The 17,146-nt window shown below is 44.8% G+C and overlaps 1 protein-coding gene across 2 annotated transcripts; it reads left to right on the forward strand.

Annotated features, from left to right (window-relative positions):
* The first annotated feature begins 6,715 nt into the window (after window positions 1-6,715).
* Window positions 6,716-10,308, forward strand: LOC123106166 (DEAD-box ATP-dependent RNA helicase 50). 2 transcript variants are annotated; one of them, XM_044528391.1, is made up of 8 exons: window positions 6,716-7,088; window positions 7,251-7,765; window positions 8,280-8,474; window positions 8,567-8,754; window positions 8,858-9,071; window positions 9,296-9,427; window positions 9,556-9,728; window positions 9,841-10,308. In XM_044528391.1, exons 1-8 carry the CDS (start codon window positions 6,773-6,775, stop codon window positions 10,061-10,063), a joined length of 1,956 nt encoding a protein of 651 aa, XP_044384326.1. In that variant the 5' UTR covers window positions 6,716-6,772; the 3' UTR covers window positions 10,064-10,308. The 2 variants fall into 2 exon arrangements, with proteins under 2 accessions (XP_044384326.1, XP_044384325.1); XM_044528390.1 differs by having other exon boundaries at window positions 6,722-7,088; window positions 7,230-7,765.
* Window positions 10,309-17,146: the final 6,838 nt, after the last annotated feature.

Consider the following 17,146-nt stretch of genomic DNA (forward strand, 5'->3'; position numbering starts at 1 on the left):
TTTGGCGCCCAACTGAACATCAGTGTCACGAAATCCATCTCATGATCCCTTCCTCTGAAGTTGTTAATTTCCACTTCTTCAAGATGTATCAAGGAGATAGTTTGGCTCCTCCAGTTCTTGGGCCCATTGCAAGGACACCTTTTTAGACATTTTGACATCTAGGACATGAAATACATTAAAATGCATTTTTTAAAAGGGTACGACTATTTTATATATATATATGTAACCAACATGCATAATTACCTCAGACCACCTCGGTAAGACAATCTTAAGACTTTGTGTAGTAGTTCGAATTTGATGCATGCTAAGAATATACAACACAAATGCTGCTATAGCATGCCTCTTTGCATTGAGATGTAGCTCCAAGACTATAAAGTTGGTGACTGGAAGTTTCTCCATCTCCCGCGCAAAGTTTAGTTCTGAACCAATATTCTGCAAAAGAATAAATTATTTGGCTTGATGTATATCATAAGATTCTTAGAATTAGTTTAGTAAGAAAATCCAGTAGGTTGAAAAATGGGTTTATCTATATATAAGTTGCCTGAAATATTACACATTCATACGATTGTTTTATTAGCCTCTGGATTGTGCCTATGCTATTGTGTTCCTCATCCATAACATGACTTGCATAGTGAGGTAGACCTATTTCTGTACTTACTACAAATCTCTTTATCTGAAAGGATTAGCATGCACACAAAAAGGGCACTGTAACCATGATAGGAAAATAAACAAATTCCCTAAAAAGGGAAAATCAAGAAAAACATACTTATTATGGCGGATATAATTCATGGTGTAGTATTAACTTTATTAAAATTATAATAATTAAAATAATATGTAATACCAAAAAATTCCCCAAGTCAAGATCTACACACACATTACAAGGAGCTTGCACTATACCATAGCATATTAGAACAATTGTGAAGTACTGCAATTTTCATCGAATACAACTATAGTAGAAAATTATTCTAGATAATAAAGTTGACTTGTGCATCACATCAGTTGGATTGCTACTACTCACGAGCACACACACACACACACACCTAAAATAATCTAATGAACGAGATAATCAATTCAGTGTAAAACAAAGTTACCTAAGACTAGCAAAATCATAGAAATTATGATTTGGAAATGAATATGTAATATTCATCAAAAATATTCTCCTTTTGTAAGAGGATAGCAAACAAAAGGTAGTAGAAATATATAAACAAAAACAAAGTGGGAATGAATTGAAAATTACGTGGAAAAAATTGATTTATACAAGAAAGAGATTATGTAGCATTGTTACCCCCCAAAAATACAAATAAAATAAATAATAAAGGAGATGAACTAGTTGATAAAACTAAAATACAAAAAACTAAAGAGTAGATGAAATAAGAGACAAAAAGATGAAAAAATGTTTCTACATAAGACGAAATTTTAGGACTAAAGTTACAGTAAAAACCAAAAAAGTCTAAAGTAAGGGAAGAATCACAAAAATCAAAATATTTCGGTGCATTGATCTATGCATGAAGTTTTAGAGATTTTAGACAACTTTCACTAGAATTTGTATTACATCTCAGTTCTATTGTGCTCCTTCATAACATGACTTGCATTATGAGCTAGAATATTTGGTGAGCCTACAACAAATATGTTCAGCTCAATTGATTAGTCTATACAAAACTTGGCAACATAATTGTGATAGAAAAAATCCCTGAAAAGGGATAATCAACCAAGAAAACTTGCATAGTTCATGCAGTAGTATTACCTTTATTGAAAGAAAAAACATGACCAAGGAAGAAGAAAATGTCCCAAAATTTAAGGATTGCTCAAAAATTACACACAATTTAAACTACACTAGATCCATAACATGGAAGAAGAAGTATAAAATAATGCAATTTCATCAATACAACTTAAAGTAGAAAACAATATTCTACACAACTAGGACGACTAATGCACCCCGTGAGTAGTATTGCTACTTGTAGTCACAAACATGCAAACATATGAAATAATCCAACAAACAAGAAAATCGGCCTAGATAAGAAAATGAGTTGCCTACATGTAGCACAACCAATTAAAAGTTTGGGTTTTGAAATGGATATGCAGCTTCTATAGAGCGTAATAGCATAACATATAAAACATTACAAAAATATATGAAGAAAATTTGTTCAGCTCAAGTGATTAGCATGCACATAAAAATATGCACTATAACTATGTTTTAAATAGCAAAAAAATTCTCTATAAAGGGAAAAGCACCAAAAAAACTTATCGCGGCATATATAACTCATGGAGTAGTATTGCCTTGACTGGAAATAAAATAAAAAGACTAGAAGATTATGGAAGATGAAAATGCAAAACAACATCAAGTTTTGCACACACATTACACGGATCTTGCACTATACCACAACATGTAAGAACAAGTACAAAGTACTCCAATTTTCTTGTATATAGATGAACTAGGAAAGTTATTCTAGATCACTACAATGACTTGTGTGTCACATCACTTGGATTGCTACTCTTACTCACAAAGATGCAAACGTCTCACAAAATCTAGTGAGCAAGAAAATTGTCTACAATGAAAAATGAGTTTCCTAAAGTTAGGAAAATCATGAAATAATGGGTTTCCAAATGAATATGTGATATTGATAGACATATACTCTATACATAAGAGGATATTTCTATCTCCACTAATACTAATTAAAAAGAATGTAAAGTTCCTGTTTCACCTTTCCTCTGCCCTACCTCTATAAGCGTCCCCCTTCCTTCTTTTCCTTTTCTAACTTTTTTCATCTCGTCTCTAATTTTCCTAAAACCAACTCAACTACCCCACGTCTTTAAAGTTACCAAATCTCTACTACTTAAAACGAACGTAAGGTCCGTGTTTCACCTTTCCTTCGTCCAACATGTATAGGCGTTCCCCTTCCTTCTTTTCTTTTTCTAATTTTTCACTCATCTCTAAATTTTCTCCCACTTGTTTTTCCTAAAACAAACTCACTTGTCTCACGTCTTTTTAAGTTAGAAAAATAAAATAAATTGATAAATTCTTACCAAATAGTTGTTCAACAATAAGTTTGAAGTAAATAATGGTGATTTCGTACAAAAACTTGCTAACATTTTACAAACGAATGTAATAATAGGTGTGCAATCAAATGTCCTAGAATGTTTATGCTCCTGTTGCAACCGACGGGCAATTATATAGTCAAGTAAAAAAAGAATAAAAAAGCAAGAATGGACTAAAAAAAGTACACACACAATAGATTTATGTAAGAAAGAAATCATTTCAGGGAAAAGGGGGGACATGGCTGCAAGGACAAGGGCACTCTATATAGTTACAAATGAATGAAAATGCCATGCTTAAAGCCAAAATAATAAACTATTAAGATACATGTCATGATTTGAGGTCTCAAAGAAGGGCATGGAAATGGATAGATACTCTTTAATGCAAATTGAAAAGAAATACAACCCAATTCCTACGATAATGTAGCAGCAGTGTTGCCTAGAAAGAATAAAAAAAATAAACTTATGGATAAAGCTAAAACAAAAAATAAAATAGTATAAGAGAAAAAGGACAAAATGGTTCTACGCAAGATAGAATTATAGGAGTCAAGTTACCATGAACAATGGCGACAGTAAGAAAAATATTGAAAAATAAAAATACACTAAATTGCTCAAAACTTTCACCATTCTATGTTCAAGTCGCTACTATTATAAGTCTAAAACATCACCAGGAATGAAGGACATAAATTATGTTGGAGATGAACCATTAAAACACACATTAGATATCTCTATCTATCTATATGTGAAGTGAGGCACAAAGGAACAACAATGTGCTTAGCAAAAGCCATCGTGTATGAGGGTCAAATCACAAGGACCAATCAATATAAAAAATTGATTGAAAGCTGAAAAATAGGCAAATAAAAACTAGCAAATGTGATAACAAAAACAAATTTTTTACAAATGATACTAAGGAAATATTTGGCTACAAAAGATAGATTTTTTGGATTAGTTTTATGCTGATATAAAAATAGAAATGAAAAATTATATAGCAAATAATAATATAATATACAAGACACATGACACAAAAACTAAACAAGGAAATCCAGTTTCTCAAAGTCGAACACACTGTGCACAAAACTTATAGTATTCTGTAACTGCACGAACTAACATAAATACCACAACTTTTGAAAGAACAATAACTTTATTTTGAAATATGCATTTACACAGTGTTTTAGGGAATCACTTGGTTTGGGACAATATTTTTGTGTAGGTCATAGTTCTATCTACAAGTCAATCAACTAATAGGAAACCAAAAAAATGCAAATTAAGTTGCATTACTCACTCTCTCCTGCACACACATATTTGACACACACTATGCAGGCCCACCGACCTAATTCTTTCCCTCTCTCCACTCTATCATTCAAAACCACATGCATTGACACACGGAGACACATTCCACCAATCCACCCACACACTCCCGCATACGCGGGCGCGCACACACATACACACACTTGAAAAGGGGGCATGCTCAATCCATCACTCCAGCTCTCTCTTCTCCTCAAAGTCAGCACAAAAGATAAAACAATCTAGCCACCAAAAGCATAAATCTTAAAAAGCCTCTCACGGATGAAACGGACGAGAAGAAAATTAATTCTAAATCTCTACTACTTAAACAAAAGAGTAGCACTCATTTTCATGCCGGCAATGCACTTCGTCAATCGGTTCTATCCTCCCACTATGTCCCTCCACACCATTTTTGTTCAAACGGTTTTTTGTTGAACCACACCCTTTGTACACTTTCCCTGTATGCTAATCAATCACCTTAATTTACTTGGTCTTCTAAACCAATTTCACCTTAGTTTACTTATCAAACTATATACAAGGTAAATCACTAACAAAATCTGATAAACATCTATTTACACAATTGAATTAATATGGGCAGGTAAATCACAAGCTAGTTAACGTCTACAATATTTATATCTCGATGCAACACATGAGCATTGTTCTATAATTAAGAAATAGAAAAACAAGTTGAAAAATAGGTTAAAAAGAGACATACATGAGCAATTATGTGCAAAGATAGGACATGAACACGAAGGGGCTGCGAACATGCATCTTTGTCTTCATTGATGACCTCCCCATCTTTATATTTGTAGTCCTCTATCGTGTCGACCTCCATTTTCTGAAGAAACCATAAATCAAACACAAGAGCCGACTTTGTATATATATACCTCCATGAGACCTTCTCCAACATTGGCGCCGAGACAGAGACGCTGAGGTCCGAGCTTGCATGAACACTAAACTTCAGTTGCTCAAGTATCGGAGTCGCGATCTTGATGCCCTTACATTCCGTTTCGTGGACACCAAGCTCAAGCGCTTGCAGCGACACAGAGCGCACTGTAACATCATGTGCAGACCTATGAGCTTTCACCATAAGCACACGCAGACATGGGCATCGGTTGACTGTGGTGGCAAGGTCGAGGACGGTGCAACCCACGAGAGACAACCTCTCAAGTGCCGAGAACCGGTCAGCCGACATTAGTCGTGTGAAACAGACAAACCGCAACGTCATCGCAATCGATGTGGCATTACGGAAGCAGGGCAGGTCGGCACTAAGGCATCTGCGGAAGTTGTTGATGAAGACAAGCTCCCGCGGGGAGAGCCTCGCCGCGGCATGGAGAATGGGTGCAAACTGAGCGTCTTCAACATCGTAGTTCCCATGAGCGTGGCCGAACTCGATGCCGAGGAGGGACACAATAAGGCCAAGCTCCACAGGAACCTCGAGCGCGACAAGGGCCGCTTCGAGCAAGCTGGGCTCGACCTCACGGTAGGTGACCCTCAGCACCCGCAACCGCAGGCAGCGGTCGAGAAAGGCTGCAAGGTCAACGATGTTGCCAGAGAGTGACAGCCTCTCCAGCGCGGGGAGCTCAGCGTCCGGCAGCTTGATGCGAAGTAAATGGGCGTCCAGCTGGATGGAGGTGGTCCGGAGGAAGCGAGGCATGGCGATTTCGACACGACGGCCCGGCTTAACTACGTAAGACCGCGGGAGGAAGAAGACGAGCTCCTTGGGCGAGATCCGCTTGGCGGCGACGGCGAGCAGCAGCGACTTGGCCTGGGCGTCGTCGTGCTTGGCCGCGTCGCGCAGCGCGCTCCTCGCGAGACGGATGTCGAGGACGGACACGCCCGGAAGCGGAAGGGAAGACGGGCTTCGTGGACGACTTGGCCTCGCGACGCAGGCGAGCGCCTCCCTGACCACCCCGGCGGGGACGTCGCGGAAGGTGAGCCCGGGGAGGCGCGCCACCGGCGCGCGAGGACGCTGGTGCGCGCGGCGGCGCGGGCGCAGCCCAGCCGCCCGAGGATCTGGAGGAGCATGTCCTCCGGGAGCGCGCTGATGCGGTCGCCTCCGTCCGGGCCACCACCGGAGCCTGCTCCATCCGGCGGCGGCGGCGGCGAGCGCCTGATGCGGCGCGCCGATGAGAACTCCATTCGCGAGGCAAAAGTTGAGGAGGGAACCCTACGCACGCGACCCCGCGTGAATAAAAACGGCAGCTCGTCAGTTACTTTTTTTTTTTGAGGAAGAGCTCGTCAGTTACTTGGCGGCCCCGCCCACGAAGCTCATGAAGCCCACGAGGCCCATTTTCCTGCCCGGACATCACGGCCCACGAGGCCCATTTTCCTGCCCGGACATCACGGCCCACGAAGCAACGATATCTCCCTCTTCTTCTTCGGATAGGAGGAGGCAGCAGCGCTCACTCAGTCGCATCACCTCACCAAGCTCGCTCTCGCACTCTCGCCGGCGATGGACGTGGCGGGGGCACAGGCGCGCGCGCTGCCGCTCCTCCTCGGCCGGCCGGCCGTCTCCCTCCGGTGCTCCGTCTCGTTCTCCTGCGGCGGCGCGCGGAGGAGCTGGGCGTCCTCCGCCACGGCGGATGGGGAGGACGGCGGCCGCGACTACGAGCGGGTGGCCATGGACACACCCGGCGCGTACCGGCTCGTGGACCGGAGCACCGGGAAGAGCGTCATCGTGTGGGGCGGCGTCGACGACGGCGAGGAGCCCGGCGTGCCGTCCCCGGCGGTCCTCTCCAGGGTCACCGCTGACCGCTCTGCCTCCAAAGGTTCGACCGGACAGTGGCATCCATTGGCAATTTCAAATCTGTTGCGCGAATTTTAGCAAAAATGTTTATGGCCGGGTTAAATTTAGTCAAAATTTCATGAAATTCGTAGTGCTTGAGTGAAATGTGTTGTATTTTCTGAAGAAAATGACACTGCGGGTGCAGCAAATGTGGGGAGTACTGCAGGTGTCGGGAGCTTCGGAAGACTGAAGGCGCAGAAAGTGCAGGCTTTGGCTAGGAGGTCAGCAGCCCAGCTCAAGAGGGAGGGCACTTCTGGCCGCACAAGCATCGCGCGGCGTAGTGAATCTTCTTATGCTGATTCTGATGAAGATGGAAGCAAATCTGGAAGAAGGAAGTTTGTCTCAGACCCGGCGCGCCGCGCGAAACCGAATGGTGACTCTAGGGATGAGAGGAGCAGGGCCGTGCGTTCTCTGAATTCTGTCCTGAGGCAATACAAAGGCGGCGATGATTCAGATTTTTCTGATGAAGAGCCTGCTTCTGGCCCCAAAGTTTGGGGTAAAGTTGCAGATGTTACGTCTTATAGAAGAGAGGATCGGAAGCAGAAGGTCCCTTTGGATAGTGGGTTTTTCAGTCGCAGAACTTTCAAGGAGATTGGCTGCGGGGATGAGATTCTAGGTGCATTGAGAACCTTCGGGTTTCCACAACCATCACATATTCAGGTAAACACATTCTTCTTTCTTCTGCAGAGACAAAAGGATATTGAGTTGTTACCTTAGTGTCCATGAATGTTGCATATCACTTGTTCTCCAGTAAAACACTCAGTAGTCAGTATCTTAGCCATTCTTATCAAGTTACTGAATTCTTCCAAAGAAGGAAATGATGCCTACTCATACAGAAACGACGCCGGTATTTCAGATGTTTGAACAGCGGGTTCGTTGTGTCAAAGTAGTCCTTCCAAAGAAGGAAATGCCCGCTCTCTCGGTTGCGATTCAACGCCGGAATGGAGCCACGGAACAACGGCATTATTCTTTCCTTTGCAGAGGCAAAAAATAATAATATAGAATTGTTAGCTTGGTGTCCATGAATCTTGCACATCACTTGGTCGCCAGTAAAACACTTAGTTCTCAGTATCTTAGTTCATTCATAATTACTGAATTCTTGTACCCATGCATATAAGTCATGTCGATATATGCTAAATGTGCTTCCCTGAACTGGCCCATAAAACTGTCTTAGGCTATGGCATATGGTCCTGTCTTGGAGGGGAGGAGTTGCATTATTGCTGATCAAAGTGGGTCTGGCAAGACATTGGCATATCTCTGCCCTATAGTTCAAAATTTAAGGAAGGAAGAAGCTATGGGGATCCACAAACCATCTCCCAGGAACCCACGAGTCATAATATTGACACCTACTGCTGAACTTTCTTCTCAGGTATACTATACTACTTGCTGAATGTGATGTTGCTGAGGCTTTGTGATAGTTCTAGTATGTAGTAACCGATTGAATCATTTCTCCAAATACAGGTCCTTCAGAATTGCCGCTCAATATCAAAATCTGGGGTTCCCTTCAGGTCTATGGTTGCAACAGGTGGATTTCGACAGAAGACGCAGCTAGAAAGCCTTGATCAAGAGCTGGATGTACTTATAGCAACACCTGGTCGGTTCTTGTATCTGCTTCAGGAAGGCTTTGTGCAGCTAAATAACCTCAGATGGTATGGCTGCTCCTTTTTCCAGTCATTTGAAGTTAAATTGAGAGAAAAACAAGTGGACGTACTAGATAGACCAGAATTAATAAATTGTTCCCTCTGATTGCAGTGCTGTGTTTGATGAAGTGGATATTTTATTTAGTGAAGAAGGTTTTGAACAAGTGCTTCATCAGTTGATTACTGTCGCACCAGTGACCACGCAATATCTTTTTGTCACTGCAACTCTTCCTCTTGATATATATAACAAGGTTGTTGAAACCTTTCCCGACTGTGAGGTGATCATGGGACCTAGTGTCCACCGGACAAGCGCCCGTCTTGAAGAGGTGGGTCATTGCTCACCTTCTTAGTTTCTGTAACCTTTCACTATGCTGCATATGCTGTCTGAAAACGCTTCTAGGAAATGCTCCTGAAGTAACTTGTCTCTCTGTTGCTACTGACATTGTTTACAACTTCAGATTTTTTTTTTTGCGTAAAACAATGCTATTTGTATCATGTGGTATTGTTCTCTAGAGTGATTACATTTTACATTTGTACTGTTACACTACAGATTCTTGTGGACTGCAGTGGAAATGACAATGATGAAAAGAATCCGGAAACAGCCTTTTCCAACAAGAGAACAGCACTTCTGAAGATTATAGAGGAATCTCCGGTTCGTAAAACAATCGTTTTCTGCAATAAGGTACTAGTTCCTCTCCCTTGTATCTCTGTATATCATCATTCACCAATACCAAACATAACTTCCTCAAAAAAAAAACACATGAGAAAGTTCCACTGTCTGACAACTAGTCACATGCTTTATGTTCCCAGATTGAGACATGTAGAAAGGTTGAGAATGTGCTGACACGGCTGGACAGGAAGGCGTCACAGATCAAGGTCCTACCGTTCCATGCTGCGTTGGAGCAGGCGAAACGTATTGCAAACATGAAGGAGTTCCTGAAGAAACAGACTACCGACTCGATGTTCCTCGTGTGCACAGACAGGTGTGGATGAACTGAACAACATTTCTACTTTACTAAGTAATTTCTGGTTTCGAAGCCATTGCTTTCACTGAACCGCTGGACTGAATGTGTATCATTTATCTGATGGTGGCAGAGCTTCACGAGGGATCGACTTCACGAACGTGAACCACGTGGTGCTCTTCGACTATCCCCGCGACCCGAGTGAGTACGTCCGCAGGGTTGGTAGGACAGCCCGTGGTGCATCGGGCGACGGCAAGGCTTTCGTGTTTGCGGTGGGCAAGCAGGTGTCCCTGGCCAGGAGGGTGATGGAGAGGAACCTCAAGGGCCACCCGCTGCACGACGTCCCGTGCTTCTAGTTATAGAAGAGCGGCTGATGATGCTCCTCTGCTCGCACAGCTCTAGCTAGTATTTGCAGTAGTATATGATGATGTATACGCACTGCTGTCACATCTAGGATATGTATGCTAGTATTCTGCTGATCATGCCTGTGTGCTGCTGCTGATACATTTATTTGGGTTAAAAGGATGTGTACAATGAGAAGCTGCGAGGCGTTTAATAACATTCAAAATAAGTGCAAGGCATTTATGTTGAGATGATTCAATGGTGGCAGATTCATACGAGCATACAGTATTAGCAGTACATCAAGCTGGACCTGTTAATGCTGTTGTGCTGATAAGTTGAGAAATGCATAGAAAGCACAAGAAGGAACATGGAGCTGATGCTGTTGCTGACGGGCTGTTGGGTGTCTTGCCTTTGCTGAAGATGTGGTGGAAGAAGTAGCTAGCTTATGGACGTATAGATGAGATGAGAGCTGACTGACTATTGGCGGATGTGGAAGAGCTGGAGCTAGGCGTTGTGGATCCCATGATCCCATGATCCCGGATCTCCTCCTCCCACTTGTGACTCCACCCTCTCCTTGTGGATCCCATGACACAATACAGCCAACAGGTGATGGGCAACCCAGGAGCAAATCATGATGGCTCCTCTCAAATGCAAATTCTTCGTTTTGGCTGGCCATGAGAGGAAGAATTCCAACTGACCATCGTCTAAGCAGAAGAGGGCTTCCCCATAGCCAATTCTGCAATTTTTGCTCTTCCGATCCGGAAAATGTGCAACACTTGTTCATTGGATGCGCAGTTACGAGCATCATATGGAGTTCTGACTCTGATATGGGCAAACCTACAGGAGGTCATACCATCCATGGACCTTACTGTTAAACGACAGGCTTGTAGAGAATGTATAGGTAGAAATACGTGACAACATGTCATGTATGTGTTGTAACGCATACAATTTAATCTGGTTCAGCAGGTTGTTAGCTAGATAGATCTTATCCTGGAATAGCTTGGAGTAGAGGTCTTTTTTTTTTTGCGGGAAAATTAGAGAGCTTCATTTCATGAAAGCACACTAGGTGCAGTAAGCCAGAAGGCTGGTCACCAAGAAGCTAGGAGTTTCATCGAGCCAGCTTTCGGTCACATTCAATGTGCAAGCTCGCTTCGCACACAGATGCGCCGGAACGTTCGCCGCTCAATTTACATGAAGAATATCAAAAGAAGCAAAAGAGGTACATAGCTCTCCTATTTCTAAAAGTAAAGGAGCCACAATTGAACGAGAACTGTGGCGAGATTGCCAGAACTTCACTAGCTCCAAACAGTCGACTTCCATGATCACATGCTGAAATCCACGAAGACTAGCGAAGTGGACTCCATCGCGCAGTGACAAACACTCCATCATCAGGGGGTCCGAGACTCCCATGTATGGTTTACACCATGAACCTAGGAGAGCCGAGGATGATCTGGCTACTCCTCCAGCACCGCCCCGACCTTCAACCAGCTCCAAAGCGCCGTCCGTCGTGATCTTGACCGAACCCTCCTCAGGGGGCCGCCAACCATAACCCGGTAGGACCCGGGTTTCCTTACATGGTAATTGGAGGAGGGAGATAGCCTCCTTAATATTTTTGATAGATGTTACAGGATCTCTCCCTTCTTCACCATGTTTGATTCGGTTCCTGGAGTGCCAAATTGCCCACATAATAGTGGTGATCTTGGCACGATCATCGGATGTGAACTGAGGATCACAAGTGATATCTCGAGCCCACGTCACCGAGTGGAGAGGAGGAAGGCGAAGACCGAGCCATGTCCATGCCTCTTCCCAGAAGCTCTGTGCATGTATACAGTGTAATAGGGCATGCTTCAAGTCCTCCTCCACAGAACAACAAACATTACACTGGCGAACATCTGCAATGTGTCGATAGCTGAGAGTTGTTTCATCTGGAAGAATGCCACGAAGCACTCTCCACCAGAACACTCTTACTTTTGGGATAACATTCAGCTTCCATAAGGATTTCCACAATTGTTGCTCATCCGATGAGGTTTCGGTAGCCGTCCCTTCCTCTAGAGCCAAACGCTCGTTCTGAGTCACGAGAACACGGTACGCCGTCTTTACAGTGTAGTTACCTGATATGTCAAAAGCCCAAGCAAGAAAATCATCACCACCGCCTTGCCTGATAGGAATATTAAGTATGGCCGCGGCATCTTGAGCCGTGAAATTATCCTTGATCAGCTCGATCTTCCAAGACCAACTCCGCGTGTCTATGAGGTCTGAAACCCTCTCAATGTTTGTACTTGTGGGTCTTGGAGTTGGAGTCATTGTAATCCTACCTGGGATCCACTTGTCCTCCCAAACTGATATAGTAGAACCATCTCCCACTCTAGAGATCAACCCTGTTTTCAAGGCGTCCCTTCCCGCCACAATCGCCTTCCAAGTTGCCGAGGCTGACTTGGGAACTGGAGCGTGCATGAAATCGGTATCCGGAAAGTAACGGCCCTTGAGTACTCTCGCACAAAGCGAATTTGGGTTGGTGATGAAACGCCACCCATGCTTGCCCAACATAGCTAGGTTAAACAGATGCGGGTCTCGAAACCGCATCCCACCCTCGCACTTGGGTTTAGATAACTCCTTCCAGGAAACCCAATGCATTGCTTTTTTATCAAGAGAGCTACTCCAAAAATATTTTGCCATGGGAGAAGTGAGACTCTTGCAAACTTTCTTGGTAAGAAGGAAAGTGCTCATGGGATAAGTGAGAATAGACTGAATTACAGACTTGAGCAATGTTTCTCGTCCAGCACATGCAAGCAATTTTTCCGACCACCCTTGCATCTTCCCACGAGCTCTCTCACTAACATGATCAAAAGTACCACTGGTGATACGTCCAACCGCAGTGGGGAGCCCCAAGTATCTCTCACTGAAAGCCTCGACTTGAATATTCAAGGTCGACTTCAAATCTTGCCTGATGGTGTCCGTGGTATTGGTGCTGAAATAAATAGAGCTTTTGTCCCGGTTCACACACTGGCCCGAAGCATCACCATAGATCTTCAGAATTTTGTTCAGACGGAAAGCACTGGCAGCGCTTGCATTAATGAAGATTAGACTGTCGTCTGCAAACAACAAATGAGAGACCCAGGGTGATCTATAGCTCACTCTTAGTCCCCGATCAATGTATCCATCATTGTAAAACTTCAACAATGAGGAAAAACCTTCTGCACAAAGCAAAAACACGTATGGAGAAACTGGATCACCTTGTCGAAAACCCCGAGATGGGGTGAAGAATGGAAGAAGCTCTCCATTAACCCGAACCGAAAAACGAACCGAGGTGGCACACTTCATTATCAGGCGAACGAAATTAATACTGAAGCCCAGACGAGACAAAATCGCCTCGAGGTAATGCCACTCCACCCGATCGTAAGCCTTCATCATGTCTAGCTTGACTGCACAAGAGAAGTTCTTCCCTTTCTTCCTTCTTCTCATCGTATGTATACTTTCATATGCAACAAGTACATTGTCTGTGATGAGACGACCAGGAACAAAAGCGCTATGCTCTTCACTAATAATATCATCCATGATGTATCGCAAGAGATTAGTAATAACTTTGGCCGCGATCTTGTAAAGGACCGGGCACAAAGCAATAGGACGATATTGTGAGATCGACTGTGGGTACCGTACCTTGGGAATAAGAGTGATGCTGGTATCGTTCAATCCCGACGGTAACTCGCCCCCATTCAGAAAATCTAGTACTGCCAAAGTCACGTCATTGCCGAGCAAGTCCCAATGCCGCTGATAAAACCCTGCAGTAAAGCCGTCAACACCAGGGGCCTTAGATGGAGCCATTTGGAACAAAGCCACTTTGACCTCATCTGCGGTGTATGGCTTGGTAAGATCATCATTCATGCCCTGAGTCACTTTGACGGGCACATGAGATAATAAGTAGCCTAAAAAAAAACTTGCGTTTGATACAAGTTCTGGTAGAAAGCTAGCACCTCGGCCTTGTCCTCTCTTTCAGTTTCACATACTGTACCGTCTGCATGCCATAAGCCATATATCTTGTTCATTCTCTTGCGCTGGGAAGCTTGTGCCTGAAAGTAGGAAGTGTTCCGATCGCCCTCGAGGAGCCATGGAACCCGTGAACGCTGGCGAAGCCACACCTCCTCTTGGTATAGCGCTTCCTTCAGCTTCTTTACAATACTTTTCTCCTCATCTGTTGGTCCCACCCCCATGGTAGAGCACCTGATGCGGTCTAATATCTTTTGAAGTTTCCTGACCGTGCGTGCCAAGCAACCAAATTCCTTTGAACCCCATGGCTCAAGAATAGACTGGAGGGACCCCAAGGCCGATGCAATCCCCTGGAGCCCTGGCGTGTGTTGAATTCCCCGCCAAGTATCACATACCAGGCGATCGTAATCCGAATGCGTCTGCCAAACATTCTCATAACGAAACTGTCTCTTAGCCCATGGCCCGTAAGATAGCATATCCTTAATCTCAGCTACGACAAAACAGTGATCAGACTCAACAGAGGGGAGATGTCTGACCCGTATATGTTGAAAAAGTTGCTGAAAATCTTCATTCCCAAAAGCTCGGTCTAGGCGTGCCTTTACATTTGCTGCACCTGCTTGCTGGTTGTCCCACGTATATGGTGTACCCGACCAGCCTAAATCTTGCATGGAAACCTCATCCATAACAGTCTGAAACACTCGCATGTGTGTTTCCGATCTTGCTCTTCTGCTAAAGTGTTCGAATGCATAGAGAGTTTCATTAAAATCCCCCATACACAGCCATGCTACATGGGGTATAGCAAAGAGAGTGTGCAGGAGCTGCCAGCTTTCACCACGATCTGAAGCTCTCGGCGCCCCGTAAAAACCAGTAAACCTCCATACCGAAGCACTCTGATTGTTACTATGAACCACCACATCAATGTGACACTTGCTGAAATTTTTCAACTCAACAGTCACATCACGTGACCAAAACAGACCAATGCCACCACCTAGGCCGACACTATCGACTGCAAAACACCCTCCAAAACCGAGGGTAAACTTCAAAGCCTCAACTCTTTTAGCTTGAATTTTCGTTTCCATCACAAAGAGAAGAGTGGGTCCTTCTAGCTTCAGTATACTGCGAAGCTCGCGAACTGCCTCGGGGTTCCCAAGCTCCCGGCAGTTCCAGCTCAAGCATGTCATTATATCAGGCCGGACCGCGGCGCGGTCTCTGCCGAATTCTCTGGAGTGGGCTTCTTTTTCTTTGGGTCCCGTACAAAGTCATCACCTTCCACTTCATTGCTAGCAGAAGTCTCACCATCTTTGCCAACAGTATCACCTCCATTGGCTGTACTCGGTTCCCCATCTGTGAGCAACAAGGTTTTCACCACCGGTCTGTATACTTGGTTCGGAGCATCTTTCCTCTTTGGTGGAGGCCTGTGCTTAATCGGGGAAATAACCTCTTCCCCCGGCTCCTTATTGGTGCTTGAGTTTCTAGTCGTTGGCTTGTTGCTGGCACCCTTCTGTGGATACTTAGAAGAATTATCACTACTTGGTGACTTCCGGGACTCGTCAGGAGCTCGTAATTTTGGGCCGAACGGGAGCTCTCCCTTCTCGTCCCTAGAACCAGGAGTTGGGCAATACAAGTCTGAGTGCCCTAACCTACCACAGGAGAAACAGAAGTAAGGTATATTTTCATACTGGATATCGTACATATCTACCTTCTTCCTCCTGGCAGAGTCTATCAAGATCCAACGCATGATCGGCTTTGCAACATCGATGGAAATTCTTGCTCGCAGAAACCCACCATTGTGGTCAAATTTAACTGAAAGAGCGTTCTTGTCTATCTGTTGAGCTATTGATTTCCACCATGCCTCATCACGCAAATTGTATGGCAGGTTAACAACCCTAGCCCATACTTGCAACTTATCAAACTTCACCTCATCCGGCCTCATGCAGTCATCAAATTCCGCTAGCACCACCGCATTCTTATTGATATGCCATGGGGATCCCCCCAAACACGATCCCTATCTCTCTGGTTCTCAAACTCTGCCACAAAGATGTTAATCCCGGCAGATCTGAACTGAAGACCTCATGGATTTCCCCATGCAAGGCGCAGGGCGTTGGTGATAGTCTGTATATGGAGTTGATTACGGTGTAGCACCTTACCAGCCAACAACCACTTCCCCGGTCCGTCCTTGATGCGATCATCAAGTATCAAAGGAGTAGCCTCTTCCTCGGAGATATCAAGTTTCCCTAGAGCTTCCTCCAGTTGTTTCCTGGCCGCGCGGCCCGCCAGAGGGTCGCTCTCCGGCACAGCCCTCGCCGCAGAGGTGGATCCTGCCATGCGCAAGTACTCCCCCTCGACGGATCTCTCGCACCAGCGATAGATCACCGGACGAAGGTTGTTTCCACATCCAAACCCTAATCGCCTCCAGCGCCGCCAGAGGTTTTAGGGTTAGGGAAAAATATTGTGTCGTACGAGTTAATGAATGGGTTGATTGCTTGGAGTAGAGGTCAAGTTTAGCAACAACCTGCGCCATCTTGTAATCTGTATGACTATATAACATGTATGCGTCCCTGCCGAACAGCATACGCTTCTAGTCTCTTATTCTTTCATGGTAATCAGAGCAATCCTCGAGCTCATCCATGGCGACGTCTTCAAGTTCCTTCCCCTCCTCGCGATTCGTGCACGCATCCACCGAGAAGCTCACCAAGGGCAATCAGGCTCTGTAGCGGTCGACCGTGCTCTCTGCTATCCGGGGAGCCCAGATGGTGAAGTACCTCGACGTTGAGCAGCCACCGCCGCCCACGCAGATCGACGTGACCTCCTCCGACGGCAAGACCACGGCGAAGGCGCCGAACCCAGACTTACAGACCTGGTATGTGCAAGACAATCAAGTTTTCTCGTATCTTCTGACAACTCTCCCTCGTGAGATAGCCATCCAGGTTGCATCCTGCCATACCTCGGCGGAGCTGTGGAACACGGTTGAGGGGATGCTTGCATCTCGCACCCGCTCCCAGACCACCAACGTCCGGATCGCCCTCGCCAACTTCCAGAAGGGCAACCTATCCATCACCGACTACGTTGGGAAGATCAGAACCCTCTGCGACAAACTGATCGCTGCAGGGAAG

Source organism: Triticum aestivum, chromosome 5A (genome assembly GCF_018294505.1).
Source record: "Triticum aestivum cultivar Chinese Spring chromosome 5A, IWGSC CS RefSeq v2.1, whole genome shotgun sequence".
NCBI classification, from domain to species: domain Eukaryota; kingdom Viridiplantae; phylum Streptophyta; class Magnoliopsida; order Poales; family Poaceae; genus Triticum; species Triticum aestivum.